Below are 17,546 nucleotides of genomic sequence, written 5' to 3'. Positions count from 1 at the left end.
GTGTAAAATTCCATTCAACCATCTTTTTGTAATCCAGGGCAGGAAAAGACAGAGCAGCTACAGGATATATGATTGCTAGGATGTATTCGAATGAATATCCTAAAAAAATACTTCCAAAATATAAAAAAAAAAAGAATTTGAACCCATTGATTATTAGACTGTAATGATGTGTGCAAAATTAAAATAGACCCGTTTCTCATGTTTTATGGCAGCAAAAACCTCACACAGTGGAGGGCTTTATTACTCAATCATCATTATAGATTGTTCTAGCTCGGTGACGTCTTGAACCTTCTGTCTTCCTCAAACATTCTGCTTGAATAGGACAAGAAGGTTAAACTGTGACTCTCGACTTTGAATTTGGCTGTCATTCAACCAGTTTATTCCTCCTACATCCTTTTCTGTTTCACTTTATCAGTTTGGCTCAATCAGCTCATGATGTCGTGGGTTATTAAGCACCTGTTTGATATCTTTGTTTAATCACAATTTTAAATAAAAAGAACTGGCTGACCTAATATATTTCTTTTTTAACAAAATGTTAAATTTTTTTGGTAGCAATGCATTTTTTGGAAAATGAATGTTGGGAAATTTGACATTTTCTCTTTTTTTTTAACTCGGACACCAAGGCAAAATACAAAATAAATGTATAATACAATATGTATATAAACAATTCATGGTACCTAAGAATTTAGTACAGTACTATATAGTGTTCAGTATAATATTGAGCAAAATGCCATGAAAACCTCATAGTGGGCCCCTCATTGGTGACATTATATTGAAATATATAATTGAAATATATTGAATATATTATTGAAAAAAGTATCTGCTTAAAGTTGCACTATACTATATTGCTGTAGTTTTGCTGTGAAATTCTAGACTTCTTTCTCTTGTATGTAGTGTTCTTTTTACTTTTATCATTTTTATTATCTTCCAGTGAATTGCTTCTGCAAAAACACAATGACTACTTTGCTCAATGGGTGTATGTTTTGGGATATGAGCTCATTCTTCAATCAACTAGGTTTCCCTTGGTCAGTGGTTTTTACAAATTGCTGTCTGTTTGCATGAAGATTGCAAAGAAAATAAAGTATTTCCAGGTATATATTTTTTCAAATATTTCTTCTCTTTATTATTAGTCATAATATTTGTATACTGTGATTTTATTTTTACTTTTAATAAAAACCAGGAATTAACCAGTTATAAAGAAGGCATTGCAGTAATTGGAAACTGATAAGAACTTTGTTTTATCTTTATTTTAGCTTTTAGTTGTGGTGTTGTAGTTTACAATTGTTTAAGGCAATGGCACATCACACAGTCTTGAGTTGGATGGAATGTCAGACTTACCAACTGCAGTTACTGATCTAATAACCTGAGGTAATCTGATTATATAAGTAGAAATTGACTAGCATGACAAGCTACATGACTCTGTGACAGCTTTCCAGCTGTACAAACTATTGCAGGCTTGTTTTTTTTGTGACAGCCAATAATGTGCTGCCTGACAAAACTGGTATGGTACAAATGCTTTACAGGTGTGGTGAGTTCAGTCGCAGTCTGTGCCCTTTCCTCCATTCTGTCATGGCACATAAAACACGAGACCTTGAACATAGGCCTCTCTTCTGTTTGCAAGGTCTGAAACAAATTTAAGGGGGAAAAGAGAAATGATATCATTCAATCTATGAAAAGGTACTGCAGCAGTTCATGATAAATTGTAAGCAATTTCTTTTGGTACATTTATATATGAATATCCCCATATGGTATCTGTTCAGGTACTGTTTATATTTTGTAAACAACATTGATTTTAGTATTTTATTTAGGAAAGCTGGAGTTCTTGATTTGCAGTCCTCTGTTGTTAGCTGGCTGGTTTCAATTCCCATGGTTTTGGAACTTTGTTGTCATGAATTTGTTATGCTTACAGAATGATGTGTTTTTGTATGCATATATACATTGTAGTAAGCTTGTAGTAAGTGCTCCAAGCTTTCAGTTTGCAAATTGTATTATAAGAATTAACGGAAATGAATCACATAGTTGAGAATTTTGCTGAAGATCCCAGAACTGAAGGCATAGCAAAGTCACTTCAAACAGGCCTGTGGCAGTGCAGTTCTTTATAAACAAAGGCTACATGTAGGTAATAGGAACATAAATACAAGATAGACAAAACTGATCTACAGGAAGCAAATTCTGAAACTGACTTAGCGCTTTGTGTTGGCCTAAGATTATAATTCTGTAGACAGTACATAGAATCAATTGAATTGACAAATTAAATTTTAGGTTATATAGTTTAAATGAATGTAAATTGAGAGTGCTGTACTCCGTGTTTAATTTGCTTAATTTGCTTTTGTGATGGTTTTTTGAGTACTGCTGACCTTCCCAGTTCAAGACTAAAGACATTATGCAGGTTCTTGATCTAAATTCAGATTACATAATGTTTTGAATAAAGTCAATGCAGTCTGTCTCCCGTATTTTATGGAAAACTCTCCTGTGCAGTAAAGTGACTATATTTGCCAAATTCTCGCGTGGTACGACATGTATTTTTTGGCTATCAAATTAACTTAATTATTAAATTACAATAAAGCTAAAAATACTTTGTTGCTCAATCCACACTCTAGTGGATCAGCCTTTCCTTTGTATACTGAAATGAGCACATTTCCAATCATCATGAATCTTTCTGTAAAAAAAAAAAAAGTCACGGTACATGTTTTATGACGACTGTGGTCATAGGTTCTAAATTATATTTCACTATTAACGTCTTATTTGTCATCATTTTTATTGAGTGTTTATGTATTTCCCATTACATTAATTTTTACAAAAGTATACGCCTTGTGGAGCTCCATTCTTAATGTATGTACAGTATTTCACATGGTTGAGGGGAGGAGTGGTAAATGCAGATGCATTCTGTTTTGATACAAAGCGCTAACAGCACCTCTCTGTATCAGTCAGTTTTCTATTATATTGGAACAGTAGAGTGCTATGGGGCTGTTTTAGTCTGTCCTAATGACTTGAAAAAAGTTTGCTGTACAAAATAATTTTGATCATTCACACACAACACAATTTTGTATTTGACTCTTTACTCTGCATCCTTCAAGTTGGTTTCATAATCCTTTTGAAACAATCAAATTACAATTGGCAATCATTGTGAAATATGCATTGTGCACCCATTTGATATACAGTATGAGTATAAAAAGGTCATATCGTCTTGCAGCTGCTGTTCATGATGCAGGCAGATATAAGGAATGATCTTTATTTATTTATTTGTTAATGAACGAATGTTTTGTTTGCACTGGTAGCATCTGTAAAGGCCAAACTCATTAATTCATATGTTCATGCATTTTCATGGCAGGCAGTTGCACTGCCTGAGATCCACTTTTGCAGTTCCTACAAAAACAGGGGTGGGCCACACATGATGTTTTATGTATCAGACATGGGCCATAATATGTTAATAAACACCTCCCACCACATTTTCTTTCCAAACAAGACACATATTGGTATATTGGTCATCAGTGATCACAGTCGTATATTCTGCTTAGTGTATCTCTTGACACTGTCTTCTCTCTCTTTTATCAGCTTTTGTTTTCTTGGACAGTGCAACAGGATGCCAACAGCCATTAGACTGAAATCAACATTGACTGAAAAAATGTCATCAGTGCCAGGGCTGGCTCTGGCGTTTTTACTGCCCTAGACAAAGCTGTAAATGCCAACCCTCTCATTTTTAATATATGATGCCAAAGAAAGCTAGCAGTTTGCTACAGATATTAAGTACATGAATGCAAATTTGACTTAGTATTTTAGAATCAGTAATATTTTATGTTACATTTATATATTAATTAATTGATGAGGATAATTCCATTTTACAAGCAATAACAGTTTTAAAAAGTAAATAATATAATGTTTAACTAAAAAGGATACATGCGACAGAGTGTTGTATAAATGGGATTTTCTATAATTTTCATTAATTCCACAAAATACATTAATACTAAGCTAGAGTGATAATAATTATTATTGTAGTATAAAACAATATGCAATTCAAGAAATTATAAGATTGTAAATTGTATACTGATCAGTTCAGTGATTCACAAATGCAGCACAAATCCAAATCCAGCCATAGAGTACAGTATTTTGATTCCTCATATTTCGTGGATTGATAACAGGCACATAAATGATCTGTCTAAAACCCTTTGTAATGGCACTTCACTGTGCTTACAATATAAAGGAAGAATCAGAAAAATCTATGTATGTATCCAACATTTACATTGACCCAATGTTGAAACAAGAGTGGGAGATAAGATAAAGAACAAACAGGTTAAAAGAGAAACGGTACTAAAACAAAAATAAAACTATGAACTTGCACTTGAAGAAAACAAAGATAGAAGGATGTTCTGTGTAAAGAGTGCCTCTGCGAGGCCTAATACATTGCACCCTGGGATTCAGAGGGCCACTTAAAAAGATTCCTTGGTCAGTGAATAAAGCTAAACGAAACCAGCAGTCCAGACAAAGGCAAGAAGGTTTTGCTAAAGCAAAGAACATCCTTTAACATCACCTTTATTTCATGTATTATGATCAAATGGCACTTAAACACATTTTAAAAAAGGGTGTTCATATGCTGGTGATGGAGCACACAGGCCAAAGTTGGAGTTGGACAGAATCATGTTTGCCATGAGTGCAAATGCAATGAGGTTTTTTTTAACCATATACAACAAGTCAAGTCCGAGGCAAACTGGCCTGTATGGAGTCCAGCTAGTATCTCCTTCATGAGGCATCCTGTTAAAACATTAAAGTTCTTTATGGAAGTGTGGAATGTCGCCGCCTTTTCACTTTTTTCTTGTTAGGTCATTATGAAGAGGCAGTTTCCAAGTATAGGTTAGTAGCTGTGGTGCAGTACTGTATATTTACAGGAAAAAAACGAGTGAACACTGGAGAAACCTTTTAATGCCAGGTGTAAATGTAAATTATATACCAATAGAATTTATAAATAAAGTGCACGTTAATGGTGTGTATTGTAAAAAGTAATGGTCATTGTGAGCTCTATGTAACATGTTTTGATTACTGCTGAAGCTGAATGCGTTTAAAAAAAATATGAAAGGGCTGAATCTGGCCTGTGGGAACTGAGTTTGACACATCTATTCTAAAATCTACTGTTAAAAAATCGAAATGTACAAGGTGCATCTGTTCTGGTTTGTAGACACACACTTGTGCCAGGAAATCTCCCAAGATTCTTTCATGAATGTACTTGGTGCATATTCAGAATAACCTCACAGACTTAATCTTGTACTTTACAAAGACAGAAGTATCAGTGGAATTAGGTTTCAAGTATATGTATCTTAATAAAATGACATCTTGTAAAACAGTACATTGTTTAGCTGCCTGTTTTCATTGTTTTTTTTAAGAATTTGATAAACAAATGTCTTTGGCAGAATGTTATTTCTTTTGTTTATTTGTATCATAGGGAGTGGGCCCAAAAACCATCAAACCTGTCCCAGATAATCAGAATGTTTATGCCTGCTTTGCACTCTTTGCAAAATTTGGAAAGGAGGTGAGTACAAAACTAATGTTATACTTGCTAATAATGTATATAGTTACTGGTACAGTGTATAATTATTTGGTATACATAGACAATTGGTTGTTAAGATTTCTGCTGATTTTCTCCCCACCCCCCACATGTGATTCGGGTACCTTTTCTGCTGCATTTAATGGTCTTTTTCCGGAATTAAAATATGATTGAATGTAATTGTTTATATTTTATTAAAATGTTTAACTTGCTCCACAAGCAGTCAAAAGGGCTAGTTTGAAATTTGTCCAATAAAATTTAATCAGTAAAGAGATATTTTTACAGCTTTAAGCCAGTGTTTTTTTAATTATTGTATAATTTGTGACTATAATAAGTGCCAATTCAAAACTAAAAATGCAAAAGTTATATATGTTTCTAAAGCATTGTAGCTAAGTAGATCTAGATTGCACTGGGAATCAACATCAACAAGAAATTCAATAAATAGTACTACTGAAGTTAACATTCTGTGAGCTTTCTAAAGCAAGAATAATGTACTGTAAACCTTTATTTAAGTAAATTTTAAGTCTACAGCACATTCTGTAAGAAATACTTTAAGTACCCTTCTTTACATTTTGATAAAAAAACACTTTATGGGTTTGTTGTATTGTATGTCCAGAAGTCGTTAAACAGTAATGCAGTTTAGAGTTTCAAATTAATAGCGATAGATGCAGTGACTTGGTTACTACGTAGTAAATTATCCCACATCTGCTTTAGTCTCTCGTCTTCATTTGAAGTGTTGTCAATGCTGTAATCCAGAATATTTGACCCAATAAGTGTTATTTTTCTTTGTCTGTAGGTAAACACCATGTGTCATCTTTTACCAAGAACTAGTAACTAGCTACTAGCATAGGTTCCGTGATTCTCCTGTAGTTCTGGTAATACACCTCCCCCTTATTTCTTTAGCCATATAACCCTTGAATACATATCACTAGAGACTTTTCTCATTCTTTTTCTAGTTTCACCTCTGCAGGTATCCCATGGCAGTATATAGTACAACAGGCAATTATGCAGTTTGCAAATGATAAATTTATATTTTTCTTAAAACTGTAATTGTGATTACTGTACATTCTAATAATGGTTTTACAGGGCTTTGAAAACCATCCATATTATATTTATCCAGTTCAGTTTTACTAGATGCCAAAGCCTGTCCCTGCATCAGTGGTAGCAAGCCACGAGCCAACATTAGATGGGAAAGGCCATCCCTTTATAGGGTACTCTCATGCACATACACATACACACACAGACACTCATAATATGGTGTCATTTGGCTGGCATCAATTAATTCCAACCTGCGTTTCTTTAGCGTGTAGAGGGAGAATATGACATAAGACATAAGTTGATTAATCCGGTAGTGCTAACCCCTTTTTCGCCAAACTTTTCATGCAGTTACATATTTATATACTGTATATGGGAGATGGTAATCTGAAGTGTTAGGTGGAGACTTTCATCTTATTTCTTTAGTTCAGGTTGTCACTGTATTTTAGCTTTTTGTTATGAAAGATCATATGTATACATTTTTCTAAAAATTCTTGACTTAAAAAGACAAACAATTTCATAAACAATTTTTACATAATTAGTAATTGTTTTGTGTTTGTACTTTTTTTTCCCCTGTTGCAGGTTTGCTCCAGAATGAAACAGTACAAAGATGAATTGCTTGCTTCTTGCCTGTTTTTTGTTCTTTCCCTTCCTCCCAACATTGTGACTTTAGATATCAGACCTTATATTCCTAGCCTTCAGGTTTGTTTTACTGTAAATGTTAATGGCTGTTGTTTGTCCAAGATGAACAAAAGTGTTTTGATTTAAGTATGTATGTTTTTCATTTAAGAAGAGGTCTTCTGAAGGGTAGCAGTCATTTTAATATGTTTAGTAATGTGTCAGTGTTAAATTTACATTTTTAATACATCATGTATTTATTCTAAATATATGGTTAAATTTCAAGTTTATTGATGTGTTTGTGTGTGTGTGTGTGTGTGTGTGTATAGCTCGTACAGTGATGTTCTTACTTGAATGTTTCCTTAGAACAGTGACAATAATACAATAGACACACACGCATACACTTTTATGTATATACAGTATATACACATATGCACATGTATACATAGTATGCAACATGTAAATAATTGTGTGTGTTTACATCAGTTAAATGAAGGTTTGCGGACAATAGCCTAGAAGAAGTACATCTGAATGTTCATTTGATTAAATGTTATTGATGACTAGATTCATTTTCATACTCTGTTTTTTTTCTTTCTCTAGACAGCATTCATACTTGGTCTAAGTCATCCCCCACTGGCTAATGCTGGTTTAGAGGCCCTTGAAAATTGGTCAGAATTTATACCAAAGCATGATATTCAACCCTTTTATAACAATGTGCTCCCCTGCTTGGATGGTTATTTGAAAGCCACAGCACTTATTGGTATGTAGTTTTTTTTTCTACTCTCTAATACTCACATTTTACCTAATAATGTTTAAAACAATGTATTAAAAAGTTTGTAGTCTAAGACATGGTAAATAAAATAAATTGGAAGAGCAGACTATTATTGAACTAAATTATGTCGAATACTGTGCAACTTTTGCTTTTTCTCCTCAAGGTGTTGTAATTCTTAGAAATAATAAATGAAAATATGTGTACTAGTCAAATACAATACTGAAATGTGTGTTTGTGATTTATTTCGTATTTTTAGATGAAGAACAACTTAACTGGCAAGTTTCAAGCCTTCCTCAATCTTCCGGAAAAAATTACAGAACAGTTTTAATGCGCCTTTTAAAGAAGACAAAGCAACTTTCCATGGTATGTTCATTTTTAAAAGGTACTGTCTTTTTAAATATTCTGTCCCATATTGGTATTTTAAATAATTTTTTTTAAGGTTTGTCATCAGTTTTTTGTGTATAATATATAAATTTTATAAAGGGAATTTCCGTTTTGGGTAAAGTATTTATTATTCAAAGTGGCTCTTAAAATGTATCCACATTATGTTACCAGGTAGTAGAATTTTGCCAGGTGGAGTCTACATAAATAAATTATATGATTTTATCATCCTGACTTATCTCCAATGTTTGTTTACTGTAGAGTGATGATTCGCCTGCTGCATTGGTAAAACGGAGAGTTGTACGTCTACTTGGACGTTTAGGCGGGAAGCTAAATAGAAGTTTGATCACAGGTGAATACTGAACAACTAACTTTAATAAGTGTTTAAATATTTTACAATTTCATTTTTCCCTCACACATCTCATTAGCCAGTTCTTTACCAAAGTTCTACAGACCTAGTTTAAAAACCAAATGACTATGAACTGTACTGATCTAATAATGCAAAGTAGACATGACTAAAAATACTTTAGAATACTTTAGAATATTGAAAATATGGAGTGATTTTGTTCAATTAAAAATTTTTGACTATATTTTTTTTAAAGGAAATCTATTCAAATGTAAGGAAAAGAAAATTGCAAGTAATAGCAGTTCCCCATACCTCCTCTGTTTCTGTTATACATTTCATATTGTGAATTTAAAGGGGCACCATACACAACTATAACTGACACAGTTACAATTTAAAACAAAGATATTTATTTGCATAACAATACTTTGACAAACTTTTAGGTCAGTCCACATTATATAAGCCAGTAACTCCACCTCTACACTAAGTGGTGTCCTCTTCCTCCCAACTCTGACTCACTTCATTGAGGCAGTATAGCTCCTTTTATGCTGGACCCAAGAGTACTTCCAATGTTGCAACATAGTATGGTGATGACACTTCCCTCTGGTTGCACCTGGGGTCCCCAACAGGGTTGCCCTTCTGAACTACATGTCCCATGGAATGCTGTGGGAGTCCAAACTGGGACGATACCAGTATAGCATTGCCATCTTTCACCCTGGGGGATGAACCATCCTTGAGAACCAGTCTCCCTCAGTCCATCCATTAGCTGACCATCCTGGCTTCTCATCCCATATGTGATGCTTGTCCATCCATTATGGCATCTACAGTGTGTAATAATTTCACTGAAAATTATGTCAGTTGTGGACTCTTTTATTGAGATCTTTTAATTCAGGTGGTTTTAGATGAATTTTTCCAGGAAAATGATGCCAAGATATTGTAGTAGCAATATGTATTATTTTTTATATTTGTACTTTGCTTCAAAGGAATGATATAAAGCATATCTTTTGCCATATATCCACATAGATTATAATACTAATTGGACTTAAATATTAATTTTACACTATAGAGTTGTCCAGCAGGTAATATTTTTTACGTCACAGCAGCTTAATTCTGGTTCTATCTCTGGCATTCATGGTTTGTTGTAGCCTTGTTCTTATGTTGATCAGCATAGATTCTGTTGTTCTGAGACCATCTTACTGGAAAAGGATGTTTCAGTAATTTGGACATGGTTGAACTCCTATAGCTGACCTCATATGGTACTAATGGCAAGATTATTAAAACCAGATGTGTGTTAAGGCAAATTACAATTATTTGGAATTTCTTACAAGCTAAAATGGGAGCATACTATATGTTACTAAAACATTTTATTGATCTGTTTACTCTTTTAGCAGCCTGTTAACATTCACTCATTACTTTATTTTTTGCAGCTACTTGTGCAGAAGATATGATGAAAAAATGTGTTGCTTGGGAAACAGAGAAGAAACTAAATTTTCCAATGCCTTTTGCTGATATGAAGCCCATCATCTTTCTTGATGTTTTTCTGCCTCACGTTGCTGAACTAGCACTCTCAACTAGTGACAGACAGACTAAAGTAAATAACTATGGGGTTGGGCGTGCACTGCAAGTGCTGGTCTTCTTTTGTTGCTATACTTTCATTCCCTTTCACTTCATGCCATTTATAACACCATGTAGGTCTTTAGAACTTTAGATTGCTAACCCAGTCTTTAATTAGAACTGTTTTTACTGTACTGTGCTGTACTGTATTAAAATTATGGGGAACGTCTTACTCTTTGTATTGTGCTTAAATTATGATGCATAGTTTACTACCTTCTCTCTGTTCTCATTCAGTCATTTAAATGCACAGTTACATCTATCTATACCATGCTTGTCTGTTCACCCTTTCAGGTATATTTACAGTCAGTGCAGTTATAAGTATGATGTATGCATAGTAGGATCTATTAGCATTACCCCAATCCAAAATTACAATGAGCTCAGAAGAATCAACCATCTTTCTTCTTTGAACAAAGCTGTGAATATTAAATTATCACTCACTCAGGTATAACTATAGAAGAAAGAACTAATGTGTGTATCTTACGGTTAGATTTTCACTGTCCGTTGAATGTATTAAACAGAGAAGCCTTTTATTTTATACATTTAATCCATTTTAGGTTAGTGGGGAACTAAAGCTTATCTCTGCATCACTGAATTCAAGAACTGAACAGAGAAACGCCTTTTTTGTATGAAACACATTACAGTGGAATCTCTTTTTTTTTCCACCAGGTGCTAATTTTACATAATTAGACTTTAAAACCCACAGTATGTAAGGATGCTTTTCTGACACAACAAACCACTTTTAATTTGGTGGTTATGATGAGGCACTTTTACGGTCTGTCTCCTAAGTGGTGTGTGCATCTTATCTTTTGTTTTATCCTAAGTCTGGTACTATATATGTTTAGTAAAATAAAAGTTGATGAAATGTCTTTCTGCAGCAAGAAGGATATGCATCCAAATGTGATATTGTACCTTTTAGTAATGTATTGTTACATATAATTTTCTTTTGTTAACGGTGCATTGGTCTTATCCACATAAGCAGTTCTAACATAGAAAAGGAAAATAAAGGAAACATAATTATATTAGGAAAGTCACAGGCCAGAAAGCCAGGTTGAGATTTATAGTGTGAAAATATTTAGTTTGCGGTGTGTATGTTGAGGACAGTGCTGATAAACCGCTGTCAGATATCATAATTTTTAAATGAGTTTCCTCATTAATTAATGATTCTATTGTTTTTCAAATTTAAATAATATACTAAACTTGTTACTGTAAAGTAGTACTTTCTTTCTGATTTTTTCAAATTAATGAAAATTAGGTGGCAGGCTGGTGTTAGGGAAGTTGAGAAGGTTACCACCTTAGTTTGCTTGTAGTATAATCTTGTTCAATCTGTTACTAAACTGAAAAGGGCTGTTAAATGATAAGGAACCATTGTAACTCCAGAGTGTTGAGTGTTAGGGCATAAGGTGTAGACATTACCAAAACAACTTGATTTGAGAGAGATAACCTTGATTTACAATTTTGAATGTAGACCGATAGAGCAATTTCTATTTAAAATTTATTTTCACTCTTTGTTGTAAGCTTTATTCCCCAGCATTGTTTAATTTTCTCTAAAGGTATATTTTTTGGAAGTTTTGTTATGAACTTTATTTTATTTTTTTATAGTTTCTTTGTAAGTAGCATGATTTTTGCAGTAATATCTCTGTTATAAGGAAGGATGTAGGAAATAGAGTTAACATTGTTTTTGGTAATGTGTATATCTTGCATTCTGGTTTTTTTTTTTGAGAGAGCTGTATATCTGGAAGGCAGTAGTCCAATTGTAAGTAGCACATCTGATCTGGGATGTCATCTACAATGATAGCAGATTTTAGGTAATTCTGTGGTAATTCATTGATATGGAAACACAAAGGTGCTTTATTTAACATCAGAACTTTTTGATTCATTCCAGAATCTGAGCATTAACTGCATAATATTAAAACTCAGCAAGGTAATATTACATTCTACTTTAGGTTTTTAATACAGCAATATATTCCTCTGTCCCAGTCAGGGTGAATGTTGGGCCACCTAGAATGGTCTTGTTTAGTACAATCCAGGTGAGTCAACATTCAATTTTGAGTAATTCTTTAAAGTGTTGTGTAATTATAACACCTAGATTTGTAAATCGTTAACTCAGAAGTTCATATTTAGGGAGGAACATTGGCAAGGAATAGCATAATTTTATCCAAGTAGGTCTTGAACCCAGAAATTTTATGAAATCCATCCTTTGCATGTAACATATGTTGAAGTGATTATTTTGAGTCATTTTCATAAAGCAGCATATAATCTCTTTAAAGATGTACTTTGTATTGTCATTCATGCCTGCAGTTTGTAAGTATTTCCAATTAGTTGTTCAGCTATATAATGAGTGCCTCAGTAGAAAATAGAAATGAGGGTATTAGGTCTCCTTTCCAAATATTTAAGGCAACAGTAAATTGGTCAGACTTTATGTATATTTCATAGTACTAGGTTGTTGTACCGTGTTAGCCATTATGAATGTAGAGAAAAGCCAAGCAAAATGACACCTTTTATTGGCTAACTAAAAAGATTACAATATGCAAGCTTTCGAGGCAACTCAGGCCCCTTCTTCAGGCACGATGTAATGATTACATCGTGCCTGAAGTAGGGGCCTGAGTTGCCTCGAAAGCTTGCATATTGTAATCTTTTTAGTTAGCCAATAAAAGGTGTCATTTTGCTTGGCTTTTCTGTATATTTCATACTAACCAAAATATTCAAGTCCCATTAAATGACAGAGAAGTGAATTCCTAAAGTTATCTTGGTTGATTAACTGTAGGTCTTTTAAATTGCTTGTTCATCTCATAAGTTTGGTTTTTATATCCTAATCATCAATGTTACCTTTTACCTCCCAGGCTGTAGTCTGATTTATTTACATTGGAGAGGAAATAAAGATTCACAAACAAATAAACAACAGTGTTAAAATAACTGTGTTGGCAATATATGCATTAATTAACTTGATATCTCTGTGTTCATTATCACATGGTTGCTTGAATAATTGGCATTGCTTAAAAAAAAAATGGGTAAAATGTTTACATCAACATAGGCTTCTAAAAATCCATCAGTTCCTCTGTGTAAAAAAACACAAAATTATTTATTAAATTAAACTTATTAATTATTAAACTAACACAAACTCAGGTAATAGATTTCAGTACTGGCATATTTATGTAGAAAAAAAGAAGAAATATTATTTTTTTAAATAATCTAGGAGTATGTAAAAGGCAGCAATTCATCTCGGATTAATAAATTGGTCAGAAACAAAATTGGAAGGCATAGGTCATAGTTTTGAATCCCTGCCTTGGAAAAAACGATCTTTCCAGTCATTATCTTAACTACTATCTAATTCCTGATTTGAGTACACCAGTTCCTCTATTAAGTATACTTTTACTTGTTTTTTCTCTGTATATTTTAGGTGGCTGCCTGTGAACTACTGCATAGCATTCTAATGTATATGTTGGGGAAAGGATCTCAGATGCCAGAAGGGCCCAGCATTGTCCCTCCACTGTACAGGCTGCATAAACATATTTTCCCTGTACTTCTGCGGTTGGCTTGTGATGTAGATCAGGTACTGATACTCTTTCTTCTCATAGTCTCAAAAATAAGTTTAACGTTTTCATTTAGAGTTTATTTTCTTAAGGTAACAGTCTGGCTATGTGTTTTGTTCTAACGTTCTTTACATCAACCATTTTTAATGATTTATTTGGATAGTTACATGAGTGAACGTTTGAATATACAATATACATAATACAGTGGGTATGAAATCTCTACTATTTTTATAGAAATTTTGTGTGTTGTTGAAAATAAAGGTTGAAATCACATATTTTAGCGAAGAACAAATGGTCAATTTTTGGGGAAATTTAGAAGTAACTGTGCATGTGTTTATATAGTATATACAACAGTAATACATCAGTCATTAACTGGCCAGTTCATTGTGTCATTTTTAATCCTTTAAAAGCACTGAAGCAGGTATTCAAAACGTGTCTGTGCTGTCCCTAGAGATAATGAATAAAACTAGGATAGGATAAATATGGCATTTTTAAAGTTGAAGTTATTTCTTTTCTTAATTAGCCAAATAAAAAACTGTGTTCTTAAAGTGAACATTTTATTTATTATTTATTTATTGATGGATTTAAAAAAATAAATCCCTTGTCTGTTCTAGTACCTTACAATAGGACTTACAGTAACTGGGTATACACATGAGGGGAAAAAAAGGCTTAAACTTACCATATACATCCACATTGAAACAGCAAAGGTTCTGATTTAGGAAAATATGCTTTCTGCATTTATGAGGCATCCATGTGATAATGAAATAAAAAATAATTATTTTATCACTGATTGTTGGAACTAATTTCCATTAGGTAATAATACATTTCCTGTTTGCTTATCCTCTTTCAGCCATCGTTGTGGGTGGAGTTTAGACATAAATAATGACGTTGACCATCACAAAACCAAACTTGTGTCCAAAGCTCTTTTGAGCATTTTTGTCTTTTGGGAAAATGGTTGGAAAATGTGCAAATGCATGATGTAAACTTCCATCCATCCATTATCCAACCCGCTATATCCTAACTACAGGGTCACTGGGGTCTGCTGGAGACAATCCCAGCCAACACAGGGCACAAGGCAGGAAACAAACATTTAGAAAACACAGCATTTACAGTTTTCATCTATCCAGGATATAAACATACATTTAGAAAACAATGGTTTTACAGTTTTCATGGATTTCCTTTTGGTAACCATGATACCATAAAGTTATGGCTTGTAGTGCTTATGTTGGATGTGAGCACTCAAATGGAAGACCTCCATGGACTAGTACTTGCAGCTGAAGAGGGAAAAGAAAAAAATGTCCCAGATTATCCATAATTGAAGCCACCTGCCATTCGAAACATATTTAAAATGTGTCATTTCACTGCAGCTACTACTGAAACGGGCTGAAATGTAGAGATGTAGAATATTATCAATGGAACTATCTTTCACTAGTAAACTAAATGCCGTATAGATGAGTAGCTGTTATGTAGGGTGGCATGGTAGAACAATCATTACTGGTGCTGCTTCACAGATTGTGAATCGTGTGCCTGATTGTTGTCCGTGTAAATAATAACAGACGCCACACGGACACTAAGATCTCTTCGGCATTACCGCTAATTAATAATTTAACATTAAAATAAGATCAATAAGCTAAGTTACTCTAATGAAAGCTGCCCATTTGGTTCTTTAAGTTTTGATAATTTCTTCCAGTTGAATATTGGAAATTTGAAAAATGTCTCCAGAACAATTCAGCAGTAATGTTCAACATAACCTTTTCTTTGTGGTTGGACATTTTGCCAATTTTAAATGATAACTTATTTGTCTAAATCCTGAAAGAAAAGGTATAATATAGTATTAGATTCTCAAAATGAAAATGGCATGTCTGGCATTAACAATACCTGGTAAACCAAGTGAAAGATTTTTGCAGATGGAGAGAATTTTGCCAAGATGAAGTGCAGAGTCAGTTTTCTTTTAAATTAGCAGAATCTCACCAATAGTTTGTTTTGTTTTTTAAATCTTTTTAAAATTCCTTTCTAAAGCAATGTGGATACGCTGCTGTACAATATTTATGCAATATATCTCAAGACACAGATTTATATCCAATAACATTCTCTCTTTAAAAACTGGATATATTTGATGAGCCTTAGCCTTTTTTTTTGCTTTGATCCAGGTTACCATAAGTCCTATTGTAAGGTGCAGACAAGGTATTTTAAAATGTGTTTAAAAAAACCCCACTTTAGAATAAAAGTTTTTGTGGCAAATTAATACATACCAGGATTGTGGTGGTATGGTATGGTAACTTTGACTCAGGAAATAACAAACCTATCCTATAAGTAACAGTTTAAATGGCATGGTAGTGAAAGCCAGATGTGCCACCATAGCGTCCTGTTGCTTTAATTCATGATAGTCTTGTGGATGTATTGAAAAGGAGCTACTCCCCAAAAACATATTTAGCAGTAATGGTCCTGTGGTCAGAAATGCACCTTTGGTAAAAAGAGCTATTCAGCATGCAGCCGATCTCAAAACATATGCTGAAAAGCATAACTTGTTGCACTTTGTAACTGGTGAAATATTAACAGCTAAAGACTCAACTGAATTTCAGGCTCAGTCTAATAAGGACCTCAAACACTGGACACTTGTGGTTTGTCAAAATGTTTTCCAATCTGATATTTTTCAGATTCTCCAGAGTCTCACTGATAGAGCATCAGTGTATGGCAAAAAAACTTTTAAGAGACCACTGATTAATCCTGTCAGCCTGATTGCTCTGTAAACATATTGGTGAATTTTCCATATTGATATGTATCCAGTCAATGGATCTAAATACAGTGGGTGATTTATTTGATGAAATGGATCGAGCTGTTTAGTGCAGAGATTAACCAATAGTTAATTTACAAAAGTTGTGAAACATAATGGATTTGGCACAAGCCAACATCTCCATACTACACTTTCCATTTCTTGTTGACTTCATATACCAAAGAATTAAGCTTATTTTTATATCTAATGAAGTAGGTACATTGTGCTCATAAAGAAATCTTTGAAAATGTAATTATGTTTAAATGATTATTAAACATGTTTAAATGGTTATATTGGAATTAAACATTATTTTCTCATTTTGAGCATTAAATATAAATCATATGTGTTGTTGGCTTAATATACCTTTTTTGTTTATTAAGGGTACTAGTCACTGAGCACTTTGTAATTTATTTAAATCAAAGACAATAGTAAGGTTTTCTGGAAATTTAGGAAAGCCATTTCACTCTTTGGCCATGGACTTATCAATAAGCATGGAAGCAGTAACACATAAGCCATAGTTTTTTGTTGGACATTTTCAGAAGTGCAGAGCTGACTGCTGCTGTACCTGGAATGCACTTGATGAGACTGGCCAATAATTTAAGACTCATTGGCCAATGCTAAAATCGCATTTTGTAGTCCTGGGTTGTTTTCCTCGGTCCTTTAGTCTACCACTCTTAACTATAAACTGCACAAATTTTTTACATGAAGGACATAGCATTATTTTATGCTATACATTAAAAAAGAAGAATGTGTTACACTATAAGTTGTATGATAACACAGCATTCCCAGTATTTCCCATGGTATTCAAATGGTGTCCAGTTTCTTTTTTTTCATTTCTGATTGAATGTTCATGGTGGAACCCTCAACTTCCTGCACTCCAACTGCTAGTTCATTCCTTTACCTCTGTTGTGCTGATCAGCCACAATTTTTGTAAATGGATATTT

General features: G+C 33.4%; 1 protein-coding gene across 1 annotated transcript in view; it reads left to right on the top strand.

Annotated features, from left to right (window-relative positions):
• The window catches only part of prkdc (protein kinase, DNA-activated, catalytic subunit), a 263,584-nt gene that overhangs the window by 53,488 nt on the left and 192,550 nt on the right, over nucleotides 1–17,546 (top strand). The window contains exons 18-25 of the mRNA XM_039754497.1: nucleotides 932–1,091; nucleotides 5,435–5,521; nucleotides 7,154–7,273; nucleotides 7,790–7,949; nucleotides 8,218–8,324; nucleotides 8,604–8,694; nucleotides 10,113–10,276; nucleotides 13,697–13,849. Coding sequence (XP_039610431.1) covers nucleotides 932–1,091; nucleotides 5,435–5,521; nucleotides 7,154–7,273; nucleotides 7,790–7,949; nucleotides 8,218–8,324; nucleotides 8,604–8,694; nucleotides 10,113–10,276; nucleotides 13,697–13,849 — 1,042 coding nt within the window. The remainder of the gene's footprint in view (nucleotides 1–931; nucleotides 1,092–5,434; nucleotides 5,522–7,153; nucleotides 7,274–7,789; nucleotides 7,950–8,217; nucleotides 8,325–8,603; nucleotides 8,695–10,112; nucleotides 10,277–13,696; nucleotides 13,850–17,546) is intronic.

The sequence above is a fragment of the Polypterus senegalus genome, chromosome 5 (assembly GCF_016835505.1).
Source record: "Polypterus senegalus isolate Bchr_013 chromosome 5, ASM1683550v1, whole genome shotgun sequence".
In the NCBI taxonomy this organism is placed as follows: Eukaryota; Metazoa; Chordata; class Cladistia; order Polypteriformes; family Polypteridae; genus Polypterus; species Polypterus senegalus.
The sequence above is the reverse complement of the archived record's forward strand: the minus strand, read 5'-3'. Positions and strand labels throughout refer to the sequence as shown.